This window comes from Dicentrarchus labrax, unplaced genomic scaffold (genome assembly GCF_905237075.1).
Source record: "Dicentrarchus labrax unplaced genomic scaffold, dlabrax2021, whole genome shotgun sequence".
Lineage (NCBI taxonomy): Eukaryota > Metazoa > Chordata > Actinopteri > Moronidae > Dicentrarchus > Dicentrarchus labrax.
This window is the reverse complement of record NW_026136724.1, coordinates 13,242,901-13,259,608: the sequence shown is the minus strand read 5'-3', so window position 1 is coordinate 13,259,608 and position 16,708 is coordinate 13,242,901. Positions and strand designations below refer to the sequence as shown.

The 16,708-nt window shown below is 39.5% G+C and overlaps 2 protein-coding genes across 6 annotated transcripts; one reads left to right on the top strand and one right to left on the bottom strand.

Moving 5' to 3' along the window:
• Nucleotides 1-1,664: 1,664 nt before the first annotated feature.
• On the top strand, nt 1,665-8,866 carry klhdc10 (kelch domain containing 10). 2 transcript variants are annotated; one of them, XR_007882597.1, is made up of 9 exons: nt 1,665-1,917; nt 4,415-4,636; nt 4,791-4,945; nt 5,120-5,268; nt 5,381-5,465; nt 5,854-5,920; nt 6,002-6,132; nt 6,264-6,403; nt 6,568-6,717. XR_007882597.1 is itself a non-coding variant. In XM_051392817.1 (9 exons), the coding sequence occupies exons 1-9, from the start codon at nt 1,827-1,829 to the stop codon at nt 6,775-6,777; spliced, it is 1,167 nt and encodes a 388-aa protein (XP_051248777.1). In that variant the 5' UTR covers nt 1,668-1,826; the 3' UTR covers nt 6,778-8,866. The 2 variants fall into 2 exon arrangements, 1 of the variants encoding a protein (XP_051248777.1); XM_051392817.1 differs by having other exon boundaries at nt 1,668-1,917; nt 6,002-6,049; nt 6,568-8,866.
• A 546-nt stretch (nt 8,867-9,412) lies between these two features.
• cax1 (cation/H+ exchanger protein 1) lies at nt 9,413-16,439 on the bottom strand. Of its 4 annotated transcripts, none has more exons than XM_051392813.1 (20): nt 16,270-16,439; nt 15,129-15,305; nt 14,816-14,970; nt 14,604-14,712; nt 14,322-14,438; nt 14,158-14,219; nt 13,802-13,999; nt 13,511-13,696; nt 12,862-12,961; nt 12,463-12,604; nt 12,136-12,319; nt 11,923-12,022; nt 11,714-11,832; nt 11,486-11,523; nt 11,117-11,370; nt 10,693-10,829; nt 10,342-10,436; nt 10,118-10,196; nt 9,919-10,027; nt 9,413-9,819 (listed from the first exon to the last, which is right to left on the bottom strand). In XM_051392813.1, the coding sequence occupies exons 1-20, from the start codon at nt 16,343-16,345 to the stop codon at nt 9,746-9,748; spliced, it is 2,511 nt and encodes an 836-aa protein (XP_051248773.1). In that variant the 5' UTR covers nt 16,346-16,439; the 3' UTR covers nt 9,413-9,745. The 4 variants fall into 4 exon arrangements, with proteins under 4 accessions (XP_051248773.1, XP_051248774.1, XP_051248775.1 ...); XM_051392814.1 differs by having other exon boundaries at nt 10,693-10,826; XM_051392815.1 differs by having other exon boundaries at nt 11,243-11,370.
• Between the last annotated feature and the right edge of the window lie 269 nt (nt 16,440-16,708).

Below are 16,708 nucleotides of genomic sequence, written 5' to 3'. Positions count from 1 at the left end.
CTGAAAGAAAATCGTTCCGCTCTCTTCACCGTCGACCTCATGTGATTGTTGTAGTAGACGGTTCTGCTCTGGTTGGAGATATCAGCTACAATATTCTTTATATGTATTTATTAAGTAGGAATTGTTATGACAACAGGGAAACAAAGGAATACAAATATGTGATCAGCCAATGAGGCAGCTCATTTATTTATTTTAATTTTACAGAATGAATTATTTATTATTTAAATCAGGATTAGATTTATAGTTTTCTCTTTTTACTCGGAATAAGATACCTTTATTGATTTTTTTATTTGCACATTTAGTTGCCCATTTTTATAGGTATTTAAAGCATTTCACTTTAAAGCACTTTTATTACATTGGTACACACATTCAGATCAATATTCAGTTGCAGCACCATAATGTAAAAACACTGCATCATTTAGCAAAAGGTCCGTGGGGTTTGTGTTGGTAATCCAGCCTTGGTTACATCAAACACTGCTGGTATTTCATCCTGTGTGCTAAGCACCAGTCGACCTTTTTTCACACACCCAGTAGAGAGCGCTATGTGGAGGTTTTTAATGCAACGAATCCCAAAAGTCAAGGGTTTTGTTTTATTAATGGGTATTTTAAAAGCTTGTTGTCAGGGATAGCACGGTTCTTTTTCTTTTTTTTTTATCAAGGTTGGGCAAAAGAATAGTGCAATGCATAATTTATTTTTAAATAAGGTTAGCCTATTTTGAGATGCACTGAGATTATTTTAAAAAGTTTTTAGGCTATTATTTTTTGTGATATTGTTCACTAGTGTTCAGGACCAATTTTTAGACCTAAATATATACACAGTGTCAGGAACAGTCCCTGTAAAATAACCCTGTGACTATATATATAGTTGAGCTATTTTGTTGAGCTTGTTGTCCTGTTTATTTATGCTTAGTCTGTGTTTGTACATTGAGAGCAACCTAAAACCGGAGTCCTTGTATGTGTGCACATACCTAGCCAATAAAAGTGATTCTGATATATACCTAAATAAAATGAAAACGTACCTACATATCTGATAACATTTAAACCAAAATGAAGGATGAAATAATTAATACATTTAAATAACACAAAATATAATTAAACAAATTTAACTTTTTTTTTTACATAATTTGGTTGGTGGCTGTCCGGTGACATGGTTCTGACAAAATAACCTGCCTAAGTGGGTTAAAAATAACCTATTTCTAAATTATGGACCCAGTAGGATTAGCATTATTTAATGATTTAACTACTTACATTAAAAACTTTATTAAGCTTCTCCAAGTAACAACAGGCATCATCAATGCATATGGATGCTTATCATACCTAACAATAAATCCATGAAAGCAGCATATATTAATAGAAAAGAGAGATAAAAGGAAACAAAAAAACAGTTAAATAATCACAATAAACAAACAAACAAAAAACTACTAAACTAAAAGTTAACTTAAAGGAGGTTTAATTGAGATATAACACAAGTAGAGTATTCTCTCAGTTGTCTTTAAGATTTATTTCCATTTACTACATAAATCATTTCCATGGACCACCACATTTGGGCCTCGGGCTAAAAAAAAACAAAAACAAAAACAAAAAAAAAACCCCTGTTGTTGTTTTGGAGACACGCGCAGTCCCTCCCCTCTCTAATGACGCCACGTCCTAATAACAAGCCTTCTGATTGGCCAAGGCTCTCGCGGCCGGTGCTGGGGGGGGTTAACATTTGTGAATGGCTTCAAAGTGACTGTGATGTGGGGTGGTTTATAATGTTTTATCAGCACTTTAGCACATGTTTTTTATTTGATTTGACATTCTTCAGGACTGGATTGTAACGGGAAACGATGTCGGACGCTGAAGGTGCTCGCAGTCCAGACCAGCTGAATAAATTCGAGAAACTGACAGGCAGGCCGCCGCACGCTGAGACGCTAGCAGGTCGGTCAACAATGTTAGCACCACACGCTAAGGATAGGTTTTAACTCAACGTTGGCACATTTTACCAGTCGACTAAAACTCCGTGTGACTGAGATCAGCTGCTCCACATACAGTGCTACCTTTTGCGTGTTCGTCATTTTAGCGTTGCCCTTACCTGGTGACATTGCTAAGTGTAGCGTTGAAGCTAGTAGCATCCAGTTAATTCTGCTTGTTTATCTTTTAATAGCGTGTATAGCAATCATACCCAAGATGGTATGTGTTAACGTTGTGTCATTAAAGCTGGGTATCACACCTTTTTTGTTAAATGCTGCACAGACAGCGTAGTATATGGCCTGATACACAGTCATTGGTTACTCGGTAAACACTTTAAATGCCAATTTAAAGGAGGTGTTCAGCATAATTTTCTGTCAATTTAAATAAGGGGTGTATCAAAAGAATGTATAAATAAGCATTATTCACAGAACATACTCTATTGCTCTGGGTGTGTGGAAAAAGCCAGAAAGGATTGACTCCTCTTATGTTTTGTATCACAGATATGTGTTAGTCTTAAACTGTTTGCAAGACCAGTCACACCTGCGGCCCAGCAAAGTCCACCTCATAACCCTCTGACTGATGTTAACATGCAGCTGCAGAAAATATCCAATGACCTAGATGACTGATAGTTATCATAGACAACTGCAAAAACATTTATTTGGTCAGAACTAAGCAATTACAATATTGAAGACTCTAGATGATGCTTTTATATTGATGCTTGCCATTTAACTGGCACCTTCAATTAGCCCTAATTGGTCATATTTTATTAAATACACAGACATCTCTAACAAATGTGAAAAGTAACCTGAGGCCAGTTCCTCTAAAATCTAAAAACTCTTGCTGTGAGATGCTATCAGAAGTTTCACAGTGTTTTTATTATGGCTCAGTAGAAATAACTAATTGTAACATATTTATCTGAGTTCAAAACAGAAAGAAACAGCATTTTTTTTCCACTCTTACAACCATTCTTCTGTTCTTGTTCGAGCCACGTTGGTAGCTAGAGATTTGGGTCTATTTCACATGTCAGACGTGAATGTAACATTTACTTTAAACATGTAGTCAATTGTAGCTTTCTGAGCGCACCTTCAGCTGTTTATTTGGAAGTGTTGCGCTTCCAAGTTTTAATAACATGTAGCTTTTGTTCCTCTTCAGTGTGAATGCTTATTGTAAGTCTTTTGAACAAAAGCATCTGCCAAATGAATGTAGTGTCACCTGGACAGAGGTCTGCCAGTGACCCGGTATGCTATGATTGTGAATGATCTGATTTAAGTTTGAGATGATAATGTAGAACAGCCATGGTAATGAACTTGCTCGTTTGTGTTGTGTTTCGGGCATTCACATTGGATCAGTGTGGATGTTTGGTCATGCCACTGTTCCTACATTCCTCTGCTTTGTATCTGTTAGCCCCTCTTAATCGCTGTGCTTTCCCAGTCCATTACACATCCTAATTATTAAAAATGCATTGTTTGGCTGGAACATCAGTGTCGAGTTGTAGGTAGGCCTCTGTTCTATTCTTAGCACATTAAACAGAGGTACATTATTAGATTTGGCATATCGCGCACTGTATTCTGTCATTGTGTGCCTGTGGATAGAAAACAGTAGCTCAAATGGTGATGTTTTATTTTCTTCTATTTGCATAGATTTCCTTATAAGGTAAAAGTGGGAGCCTTGCAGATAATTCTGCTAAGTCTGCTTGTATATTTTAACTACATCACTGTATGATATGAACAGACTTCTTTCTCTGTCTGCTTGGTAAGTGTCATTTAATTTGGAATACACTACATAGGTCGTGACATATATAGTATAATGGGGAAGACACACTTCTTGCTTAAGCAACATTGAAAGGTTTTCACAGCTTATTGTCCCTGAGCAGGTGTATTAAGTTGAGATTCAACTGGGTGTAAACAATACACAAAGAAATGCTATCGCATAAATATAGATCTATCACCAGGACAGTGTCATAATATAGCTCCTGATTCCAGAGCTGGCAAAGGTGTTTGCACTATCGCCTCCCAGCTAGGATATATTGGGGCTTTCTTTCATTGAGTTTTGTTTATGTTACCCATTGTTTTCCTTTTAAAGTAAATTCAAAGTCATGCAGGCAAACTTGAGGTTAAGAACTGCTCAAATGTGAATGTGTTTATGTGTTAGCCCTGGTGACTCATCTTCAAGTGTTAACCCTTTCTGCCAGGGCATGCTGGGATATCCTTCAGCATTCTGTGACAAGGAAGAATGAATACATGAACAAAATTGGCTTTATTAACACGACTATGCACAGTGATGACTCCACAGTCAGTTCAGTCAGATTTTGTAGTAAATACAACCGATGATAATTTACTGAAACTGTACTTGTATTTTGCACTTTTGTGTGTTTTATCTTATCAGTCTAGTACTTATCTAGTATCTCAGTTTAAATGATCCTCCTTTCTCCTCCTTCTATGGAGCTTTGTTCCTCCCTCTCCAGGTCATCGCACTCCTCCCGCCCGAAGTGGCCATCGCTGTGTTGCTGACAACACTAACCTGTATGTGTTTGGAGGGTACAACCCTGACTACGATGAGTCAGGAGGCTCAGAGAATGAAGACTATCCACTGTTCAGGGAGCTTTGGAGGTACCACTTTGCCACAGGCTGCTGGCAGCAGATTCGAACAGAGGGCTATATGCCCACAGAGCTGGCGTCTATGTCAGGTGAAACATTGTATATCTAATAGTTTTGACCGTTCTGATACTATATAATTGTACTAGCACTCATTAGTATTTCATACACAAAACAAACCCCAGTTTTCTGTTAAAAAAGGTGTATGACAATTGAGTTATTTGAATTGTTGCTGTGTTTCTTCAGCTGTTTTGCACGGCAACAACCTCTTGGTGTTTGGCGGCACTGGGATCCCCTTTGGTGAAAATAACGGTAATGACGTACATGTTTGTAATGTGAAGTACAAGCGATGGTCACTGCTCAACTGTCGGGGGAAGAAGCCCAACAGAATCTATGGACAGGTAACCTCATAGTTCCTTCATAAGTCATTTGATTTCTTTTCTTGGACAAATTCAGTTTAGGGATTTGAAATATTGAAAAAATTGGTTGTAAGTGAATTTACAAATTTTTCAACTTTGATTTCTTTTAGAGCGCCTTCTTACTAAGGCTGTTATTTCATATCTTCTTTCCTTCAGGCAATGGTTATTATAAATGGTTTCCTGTACGTGTTTGGAGGGACAACGGGTTACATCTACAGCACAGACCTGCACAGGCTGGACCTGACCACCAGGGAGTGGATCCACCTCAAGCCCAACAACCCTCCTGATGACCTGCCTGAGGAACGGTAAGCCTTTATGACGCCTGAATGTGCTGCAGGATGGGGGAAAATAAGCAGGGCTCTTTCCAGTTGTGTAAAACTCCTTAGCATGGTGTGCTATTGTATGCGTGTGTCACAGGTACAGGCATGAAATAGCACATGACAGACAGAGGATCTACATTCTGGGAGGAGGAACTTCCTGGACATCTTACCCTCTGGACAAGGTACTAAACCACTAAGGGTAGATTCACCAAACACATTTCCCTTGTCACCGAAACTGTGGGCCAGCCAGTATTTCAAATTCAAAACGTTTCAAGCTCAAAACTCTGAACAACTTAGTTTTATTTTTATAACTGCTGAAGCGATATCTGGCCTATATATTGTATTTTTCGTCTCCAGCGCGCTTGTTAGTGAGCTGAGGAAGATGAAAGAGATTTCTAAAGAGAACATTGGTTTTTGTAAATATAGTAGAGTGAAAAAAGATAATCTACTGTGTCTGGATGACTGTTTATTACGGTTTATGTTACAGTTTTGTTTTGTATACAAGCCATCTTAATCACTGCACCAAACACTGACTTAGACCAGGCAGTAAATAATTTGTCTTTTTAATAGATACATGCTTACAATCTGGAGACCAATTCCTGGGAGGAGATTACAACTAAACCTCATGACAAAATAGGTCTGTAGTCTGCACCTCATTATTAACTAAGCCTGATTGGTTATTATTCATACCCTTCTAAAAAGTCTGTGCTTTTGACAGGATATCCTGCTCCTAGGAGATGCCATAGCTGTGTACAAATACGAAATGGTGAGAATTTTTCAACAATGCTGTGCAACTACCGTCACCTGATAAAAATCCTACTTCTGTTATTCTGCTTCAAAGATAAACAGGTGCTCCTGAAATTTGATATCACATCCTCAAATGTTAAACCGTCAGTCTTATATAAAAAGTACCTCCCTATGAGCTAACACATGTGCAACCACGTGATCAGTGTCTGATGTTTCATCTTTCTCCCTTGTAGATGTATTTATCTGTGGAGGCTACAACGGGGAATTGATATTAGCTGATCTGTGGAAGATTAATCTGCAGACTTTCCAGTGGAGTAAACTACCAGCAGTGATGCCTGAGCCGGCCTACTTCCACTGTGCTGCTGTCACCCCAGTTAGTAGAAAACTACGCTTCCTGGTCACTCTACCTATATAAGTTTAATCAATGAACTGTAGTTTGGAATAGCAACAGTCCTTATACCCCAGTTCCTTTCTGTGGCAAACTCTCCATTGTATATAAAATGTTAAGTTTCTCTCTTTCCTTCACTCCATCCCCAGGCTGGCTGCATGTACATCCATGGTGGTGTGGTGAACATCCATGAGAACAAGAGAACTGGCTCTCTTTTTAAGATCTGGCTGGCTGTGCCCAGCCTGCTGGAGCTATGCTGGGAGAAGCTCCTCAAGGCCTTTCCCCACCTGACTTCACTCCCCACCATGCAGCTGCTCAACCTGGGCCTCACACAGGAACTCATTGAACGCTTGAAATAGGCCGCACAGTGGAGGACAGACAAACGAATGGATGGGATGGACTGGGCTGGACTGGGAGGAGATGACAGAGCACAGAATTTAATTCACGGCAAAATTCTCGGGAAAAAATGCCCTCTCCCTCCCCTGCCTAACGTAGCCCCGCCTTAAAACCAAAAGCAATGCGATGCCTTTTTTCGTTCGCTCTTATTTTCCGCAGTTTCAGTGATGATAAAGAAAATAAATGTGGAATGTTTTATGGATTTTACTCAAACTCCCGCCCCTCAGCCACCCCTTTTCCTTACATGATGCCTTTGTGTCAAGCTAAATACGAATTCCCGCTTCTCATCCTCCAAACTGCCAAGCCGGAAATACTTTATTTTGCCATGTCACGCTTTCAAAGACTGTCCTCTCCCATGTTTTTAAAATCTGCCTTCTCTAGTACTTTTAAGAATTCTGTGCAGAGGAAGAATGCATGTATATTTATTTGAAGGACTAAATCTGCTATACTGGGGGTATTCTCATCACATGATATTGCTGTTTGCACACTTTGTCTTGCAAATTTGTGGACATTTACTTTTTTTTTTTTAATAGATCCTATAAGCTAAGTAATGACTCTAGAAAGTGGCAGACAGTGGTTTTACCAAGGGCCATGTCAGTGTTTTTGCACATTTTAGCTAATTTAATTTGATCTCCTATAAAATCTTCATTACTGCTGACATCCTGTAGTGTTTTAGAGTTTAAAAATGTTTTTTTTTTTGCAACCTTTCAGGCAGCTGTTTTCTTCCTATGGTATGAAAATCAACTTCCAGCAACTTGAAGCTTACATAATCAATCACGCTGATATTAATGTGTTTTTATGGTTGAAGTTATCCTTGCATAACTTTGACATAAATAAACACAGACATGGTGTTTACTGTGAGGGATTACCAATCTTAAATTTCAAGTCTTTCAGATTTGTTTTCATACTACATGAATGGAAACCAGTGTCAGCCTGGAGATGAGGGAAAAAACATTTAAAAAAAACAAAGTTGTGGTATGCCTTTAAAGTGGTCATGGATCATGTATTTTATTTCTGGTAACTTAGCTAAACCATGCAGAAACACTGGATGCTCCTCATTAGTATGTGAAGAAAGGGTTCAATGTCTGAGCCTTTGTATTTCCTTTATTTTCCATTATACATTAGGTTACAATTTGCCTGGAAAACCATCTGCAAAAAAAGTCAAAAGTAAGGTGGGTATCATCAAATTGATTTAATTTCCATCTTGTTTTCTTGCAGCTCTCATTTGTAAACCAAACCATGCAACACATCACTGTGAATTTGGTGCTCTTTAAATTTTAATTTAAAAAATGCTTTTATTCGAATAAAGACTTAATTCTGTTCAGACTTTTACTCCCTCTCTGTTGATGACATAGAAGATGTTTTACACAGGGAGTTGCTTCAGTAGCAGGCTTATACAAACATTTGTTTATACTGCAGTGCCTTTTTCAAACTTCTAATGAGGTTGAAATTTCACAAATACAGGCAGTATAAGATCATGTTGAAAATTGTGTTTTTTCAAGTAAGTGAACATTTTAACCATTTTCAACAAGTCATTACATATAATCACTCAACATCTCCGTGGCAAAAACATCAATTTTGTATCCTGTTTCAAGGATGCAGAAGCTTTGTGTTCTGTTCCTGTTAATGGCCAGAAAGAGTGGACTTCAGGACAGCATGCAGCATATTAAGCCTTTTGGGTATTAATCCTAAAAGCACTTATTCAACGTGTCAAGTCAGTGTGTTCAATACAGTTCACATGTTTAATGAATGAATTTACCTGATGCCAAATAATGTCGCATCTTGAACAAAGTGTGATTATAATGAGGGATGAGAGGTTAGTCGAGACCCAGGATGAAATGTTGCCCGATGGTTTGCCTGCATTTCTTGCCCCTTTATTTCCATTCTGCATAACACACTACTTTGTGCATGATGTCATTACCTGCTTTTTATATTAACATCATCTAACCTTTACTTTGGGACATAGTTTTAAAGGTGACCACTAAAATGTTGTATAGTAGGCTTGTGTGAATGTTGTATTGGAGTACTGTCAATAAAAGTGTTCTGTAAATAGCTCTCTTTTCCCCAATTTCCTTTGCTTGACTAATAATTAGCATGATACAACAGAAATAAAACCCAAACCGTTTTACTTTTTGCATGAACTGCTGTTGCTCCTCCTATTCTGAGAATTCACATAACAAGCATGCCATTTTTCCTGTTAGTTGAGCATACTAGCATCTCAATGTTTAATAACCAACTTTAGAGAACCAAGATATCAAAATGTAGCAGTAATGAAAATCCAATATAAATTATAGTAATCTTTCAAAAAGCCATGTTTTTAAATACAAAATTCAATTTTATTTGTATAGCGCCAATTCATAACAGAGGTTATCTCAGGACACTTTTCAAATAGAGCAGGTCTAGACTGAACTCCTTATGACATTATTTACAGAGACCCAACAGTACCACCATGAGCAAGACCTTGGTGACAGGGGCAAGGAAAAACTGCCTTTTAAGAGGCAGAAACCTAGGACAGACCCTTCGGCTCTAGGTGGGTGGTCATCTGCCTCGACCAGTTGGTAAATGATATAGGTAGTGAAGCACTGGTTCAAAAAGATGTATCAATTGATGCATTTATTATATCAAATATAAACCACGTTACAAAATGTGAATACATTAAATGCAAGACCAATATATGGATGTTTAATGACAGCCAGGACTGGGAAAATGCTCACACACAAAACACCATTCAATATCATATACTGCCCAAAAGCAGACATCTTTTCACTTTATAGCTCCACTGTGAAATGTCAAAAAGCCAATCCAAAGTTTCCACCTTTAGTGCCACTGAACACACACCACCTGAAGATAAAGGGTTATTGTATTTTTTTTTTTTTTTTTTTAATAGTGGCATTACATTTTGCAGCCTTAGGATTTTTCTTGGCAAGCAGATCAACACGAGCGTGGAGAAGGAGCAAAGAAGTAAAGGGCCAAAAGGATGAGGTAGACCACCACTAGAGCAGTTCCTGCAAACAAAAAAAAGAGTTGATTATAATCTACATGATAATTCTAGCTTGAATTGATGTCCATTTCTGATGTGGGGAAATCTCTGCCTCATGACTTACCTTGAAAGTAGTCACATTTTCCATCCATGAAGATGTAGTTGACCAGAATGACACTGAAGATACTGGCCCAGAGATGAATGTCACTGAACACTAGCACGAATCCAACATCCTGGGAAACAAAAAAGGTTCAAGCCAAGTCATGATTTAAACTATTGCATTGTGTAAAGAAATCTATTAATTACAAAAAATGGGCACTTACATAGAAGGCATTGAAGAGTATGAGTAGTGGAATCTGTATCATGCAGACCTGCACAGCAATGCAACTGCCTACTTCAAGACTGTAGAAACAAGTTAAAAATGTTTATAACACTCCTCTGGCTCAGTCTGTATCAATTTATGGGGAAAAAAATAATGTATGAAGTCTAATTTCTGTTCAAAATTATATGAAAAAAAACACCATGTGTAATTTTCTGCAGTCTGTACCTCAGGCTGATGTTGTTCTGCAGTGCAAACTGGATGCCATTGACGATCTCAGGAAGCTCTGGCACCATGGCCAACACTGTGACACCGATGAAGTACTGCATCGAGAACAAAGAAACGCATTGAGGCAGACATTCATTCTCTTTATATCTAAACATATCAGGTATGTTGAGTCTCCATAAAACTACGTTTCATCTTAACCCTCTTGTTGCAAACAGCAAGTTGGATTTAGGTTTTCCAAAAGGTATTCCAGGTTGTGAAGTTCAACTTGAATTGTGGGTTTGCACCCTCTGCTATATACTAATACATGTTGAATTGATCTCTTACTCTTTATTAATACAGTATTTTGAATACCTGGGAGATGGAGGAATGGGTCAGGATGGGCTCGATGTTCTCCGTGCTAATGTCAGCACAGCAAGCCATCAACACTGTGGCAACAATCAGCACTGCAAGAGCCCTCCACCGGGACCAGTGGACTACATGGTGACCTGCTGGGGCCAGACACACGCTATATGCTTCCCCACTTTCACATACGTCCAATCAAGTTCCAAGTCTGAATTTTTTTTAACTTTTTTTTTACTTTACCCTCACATGCTTAAAAGAACATGCACAGACACAACTTGCAACTGCAAGGGAAATGCCTTCCTTACATGCACAAACAGGTTATTATAGCAGGCAGTCAGTGCATTGCAACTTCATCTTCCTTAGCCCAAACATTAAATACACACCACACACACCCACACCCCCACCCCCCACCCCCACCCCCACACACACACACCTGCTGCAGCCACCTGGCTGGTGGCAACAATGCTGGCATTAATACACGAGTGGGCTGCATGGAGATGGCCAGTGGTGACCTCACCAGTGGGCTGGAAGGTGCTGGTACCCTCTTGTGCGTACTGACCGTGTGCATGGCCGTCTTGGCCATCGCTGATATGGATATCATAGATGTGGGAGTGAGTCTTCAGTGTAAAGATGAGGCCAATCAGGTATGCAGTAGGCAGAAGCACAGAAATGGTGTACACCAGGGGCCTGGAAAATGTTATTTTTTTAATTTAATAATTAATTAGTTAGTCCACTATTAAGCAGATTACTTTGAAAAACAGCTGCAAAACAAAATACATCTGTGTGTAGCACCTGAACTTACTCAATTTGGGACAGAATCAAATGAGGGTCAGTTTGACTCTGCAAAAACAGCAAAAAATGAAGGCGGAAATTATAATCAATCACTTAGCCTTATATATTTTAGCTGTGGAGCCCCATAAATATTTATTCTTCATTGTAAAGGTATCTTGAATGTGTTCACACAAAGTGCAGGTAAAATTGGCCACAAGCATGAAGTCATACTATATGATGGTTAAGAGAAGCAGCCCACCGTGTCGTAGTGACAGTCCTTGCAGATAAAGGGTACGCTGACATTGCCTGGAATAATGGTGCAGCTTTCACACACCAGATTGCCGAAGATCTTTGAGAAGAGCGTTGGAGCAAACACACCTAGGGACGATATTTTAAGAATTATGAGTTTTATGAATCTGTTGGTGTAGGACATGGTGTTTAAAAATGTAGCTGCCATACAGTACATACCTCCTATGGATATGAAGAGTAAAGCCGAACTCACTCCGGCTGAACGACTGTTAAATCGCTGCTCCCTGTGTTTAATGCCCCCGATGATCATACAGATACCCTGAGCAGTTGACACAGACAGACAGACAGACAGCACACACACACTAAGAGGTTAGTGCCTCCAAACTTCACAGAAAGGATTGTAATGCAGACATGTACACCTGTGGCACTCACAGGTATGAACAGTATGCACCCAAGCAAGGTCCCAGTGAGTGCTGCTTTAACGATCTCTTCATAACATTTGGTGGCAGCACGGTGCCCCTGCAGCAACGCTGTGATGTAAAACGTCATCTCTGTGATGGAGCCAAACGTTGCATTTACCACTGCTCCCACTGCAAAATTACTCTGTGCAGAAATGCTGTGGGAATATGTAGTTAACAATAAAAATATAATTCATGAGGAGTTAGTAGGAAGTTATTGCAACCCAAGTCTGTTTGGGTTGCAATAATGTTTTTCCTTTTGTTTACATTCATCTACAAATCAAATAATAAAACACCTTACCTGGCTATACCCATGCCAATATAATAGGATAGTGGAATGATGGAAGCGATGGCTGTGGCAAACTTGGTCTCCGCACTGAAGTAATTGTGTTCTCGGTCAGTATAGCCAATAATCAGAGTGATTACTACCAGGGGAAGCAGGTCTGCAGGGAACATAGACTTAAGGAGAAAAAATGGATGGACAGTGAACAGACCAGTACTGTACTGACCATGTACATCTGCAGTAAACAATGGCTCCTTGTTAAAATGCTATCTTGATGGGGATGGGATGAAAAATTGTTGAAAATGTTTCCAAGTCTTAGGTCCAGGAATAACATTGAGAATACAGTATTGCCATCAGTGATTGGTATTTTACAAGCACTTTTCATTAAGTTAAATCCAACAATCCAAAAAAGGATACTGAGAGCAAAAATGTTGATTCCTTGGACCGTGTATTTGTAGTAATACACATTGAAAGCTTGATAACAGCATAAGATGACTCTGGTCTCGCACCCAAGTGTCTGAAAGAGAGAAAACAAAACACTCACCTTAACTTACAAATATATTAGATGTAAACTGTCAATTAATGGATAACGTTTAAAGGGCAAGTCAAAAGAAAAAACATTTGTTCCACTTACCTCCAATGGTAACAGACAGTTTTGTTGTGGTAAGGTTTTGAGATATTCGCCTGTGTAATGGATTTAGATGAACATTTCTTTCAAGGAACAACTTTCTGGTTGCACCTTCAATTGAAGTCAGTTCCCAATGAAAACCGCTGACACTGTCAGAGGCAGATATCTCAAAACCTTTGCAAATAAAACCAAAACTACATGTTACACACCGCTGGGGGATAAGAGAACTAATTTCTTTGTGATTTGGTTGAACTGTAATAGATGCACTATTTAGACTGGCCATTTACACACTGCAAACACTAGAGGCATTACTCATACTAACATGTGGAGCACTTCAACTACATGTTACCATAGCCAATAAGTTGGCTATAAAAGCTCTATAGAATAGAAAGGACAGACAGACAGACATCTCTTGACTAACAGAAAATGACCATGTACCTTTTCTAGTTTGTGAATCTGAACGTCCTCTGGTGCCATGAGGAGGACGATGGTCATTGTGCGAGCATTCATTTTGAAAACAGGTATCGTGAAGACCAGCAGCCAGGAGAGCACACAGGCCAGGGAGTGGACCACAGCCAGGACAGGGTAACCCAGTAACAACCAGACATAAGTACTGATGTGGCACTGCAGAGAAGGACAAAAAAATACTTAAAATCATGAATAATATATACACAAATATTACTAAACTTTAATTGCACCAAGTGATTAAGGTCATTCTGACTTTCTCACCCAGTGGTTTGAAGTTTTTCTGGCTGGTGGCTCTGGGACAGTGATCTCAACCGGGATTGGGGAAGACACTAGAAGAGGCGCAGAGTCCTTGTCCCTGTCCCTGTCAGGGTCCTTATTGTCTTCAGTGTCCCTCTCTTCAGGAATGACCTCAAATTTTGGAGGCCTCACAATGGATCTCTTAACTACACAATCCCCGGCCTAAAGAAGGCAGAGTCAACGACAGGTTAAGCTAAATGATAACTTGTTGGTACCATCTAAAGAACATGTCCAAGCTACTTTTGCAATGGCACTTAAATATTGGACTCCCAAGTCACAAAAAGTTAGTTTAGAAGTAAAGATACTGTATATAACGTTACCTTTTCTAACGACTTCCCAAATGGCCAAATAAAGTACAACGCCATCTTGAAACAAAGTTTACCTAAAAAACAAAACAACAAAACAACCTGTTCATTTTCATGTTCCAGATTTCAGGAAATATTCAAATACTTTGAGTGATGCAACAATTTCGTAGGATACGTACCGTAAGGGGCACCGAAGATTGTTAGAAACATTACAGGACAAATGAGGAAGTAGATTAAAGATATCCACCATCCAAATAAACATACATAAACTATGTTCCCAAAGCTGATCACTGAGCCTAAAAGAAAGGAGAAATAATAAATACAGGTTATTGCTTTCCAGGAACAACCCCATTATTGTCTGCATATGTATGTATGTATGTATGTATGTATGTATGTATGTATGTATGTATGTATGTATGTATGTATGTAGGTCTTGTTCAACAGAATTAAAGTGCAAAGACCTTTTGGAGGTTTAACAATGCTAAGATCAGAGTAGAGCTCTTTGATGACTTCTGATCGGTCTTCAATGGGCCTCTCTGTTACATTTCCTTTCCACTTCCTAAAACCAAACTGAAAACCAAAATAAGAGTGATTTTTGGCAACTCTGAATTCAACCAAACTAGGAAAGCAATAAAACATCATTTTTTAACACCTGCATTTTGCAATAACCCACCTTGTAGTTGTTGGCCTCCCTGTGTGCCTCCACCTCATTCTCAGCGCGGATTGTGGCCTTTGAAGTGCCTTCATGCCAACCCTCTTCTCCATACCGTGACGGAGTAGACCGGGCACCTTGTGACAGAGTAGACCGGGCTGAGTTGCTGTGTCCTCCTGTGTGGATCAGAACTGTGAGAAAACCCTTCCACATGGCAAAACAAGAAACAGCAGTGCTGTAGCTAATAAAATCGCCAGAGTCCACGGATTCTTACAGAAACTTACTCCTGCAGCTATGCTTGTTTGAATCATTTTTGTGGCATAGACTCACTCACCTCTGTGGACAGTGAGGAAACATTTCGGTGTGTAGTGGCAGAAGTGGTGGGCAGAAGCTTCTGGTGAGGGTGTCCCCGCTGCGCCTAGCTCTGGATGCTGAGGGCCAACAGAGAGCCAATCAGTTTGGGACTGTTGCTGTGGGACATGGTGATGCTGCTCAGGATCCACATTGTTCTCTGAATAAGGAAATATAATGGAGGACAGATTTTTAAAACAGACATGATACATCAAACAATATTTTTTACATGATTTGCCAGTTCGGCAGTGAAAAAAATACTGAATTAAGAATTGGGGGGCGGGGGGTCAAACACAACACAAAGCTGCACACTGAGGGGGTCTCATTGCAGTAGAGGTGTGGAGGTTGACTGACACCCTGGAGCCATGTCCTCTGGCTGCCCCTTGGAAATGTGTGACTAACAAAAACCTCCTGAGAGTCATGCAGGGTGTCCTAACGTGCTGTCAACTGCTGTCTGCCATAACCGATCGCATTATTAATGCATTGCAACAGACAGATAAGAATATGCTAGGCTTTGAAATTAAAAATAGAGGCATGCTGGTTGTACCCTATATAGTTCATCTACTTATAATGTTGTTCATAGGATTCTGACTTTATACTCCCTTCTTGTCTCTGTCTAATAAAGCAAGTAAAAGTTAATGATTTAATGGTGCAATGTATAGATTTTGGTAAGCCATAAATTGGTAGGACAACATGCCTTGGCTGAAGAATGAAAGTCAGGAACAATCAGTGGTTGCTCATTTTTGCTGTCTTACCTGTAGTAAACCTTCCTGATGACACAAAGTCTAGGAAAGAAGCCCATGCTACAACTCTCACCTCTCTACCTGTCCGAACATAAAGGTGTACCAGATGTTGTTTGTAATATCTTTCAAACTTTTCTTCCAGCAACGCAGTGACTTTGATAGAGCTCATAGTGTTACAGGAACAAAGTTCCAACGTTTGGCTCAGATTGGAGGAAAGTTTGGCAGCACAGGTGAGTTTGATGAACGCGCTTAGGACAAAGTCAAATGTAAAAGCAAGAAAGAAAAAAGACTTTAAACGCAAAGGCACGCTTTGATTGAGATTTTGAGGGAATAAACGTTAAATGGAAGTCATGCCAGCGAGTTAGAAGTTTTTGGTCTCACCTGTGGAATCAGTGGCGGATCTTCTCCGCAGGTTCTCCACACCACCTGGCATCAGCGTTGACTTTCTGTGGGACATTTGGTCTGTTTTATTCCCCCAAAGTGTCGCTCCTGTTTCATCTGTGCGTCGAGGATTCACCCTTTACAAAGTCTGCCGTGCACTCACTGGTCAGTCCCCACGGCAGTCTGACTTTATACAAAGGCAGAAAGGGGAGGGGGATGGAACTGCAGGGAAGATTGCAATGTTTTACATCTTACTGATTTAACCCTTTAAATGCATTCATAAAGTATCTCCTTCTGCACACGCACTTTCTATCTTTCTGTCTTCAGATCCATTTGGATATTTATTGTTTTTTATTTTAATCTGTGTAAGATTTATTTATTTTGGCGCCCCCAGTGGTAGAATCAGTGTGACTGCAGACAGCAATGCAGTCTGCACATG

Coding starts and splice junctions, on each gene's coding strand:
- klhdc10 (XM_051392817.1), top strand. CDS start 1,827: ATGTCGGACGCTGAAGGTGCTCGCAGTCCAGACCAGCTGAATAAATTC. Junction 1,918..4,414: donor GCACGCTGAGACGCTAGCAG/GTCGGTCAACAA, acceptor CTCCCTCTCCAG/GTCATCGCACTCCTCCCGCC. Junction 6,050..6,263: donor CTGTGTACAAATACGAAATG/GTGAGAATTTTT, acceptor TCTCCCTTGTAG/ATGTATTTATCTGTGGAGGC.
- cax1 (XM_051392813.1), bottom strand. CDS start 16,345: ATGTCCCACAGAAAGTCAACGCTGATGCCAGGTGGTGTGGAGAACCTG. Junction 14,971..15,128: donor TTTCCTCACTGTCCACAGAG/GTGAGTGAGTCT, acceptor TGATCCACACAG/GAGGACACAGCAACTCAGCC. Junction 12,605..12,861: donor AATCAACATTTTTGCTCTCA/GTATCCTTTTTT, acceptor TGTTCCCTGCAG/ACCTGCTTCCCCTGGTAGTA.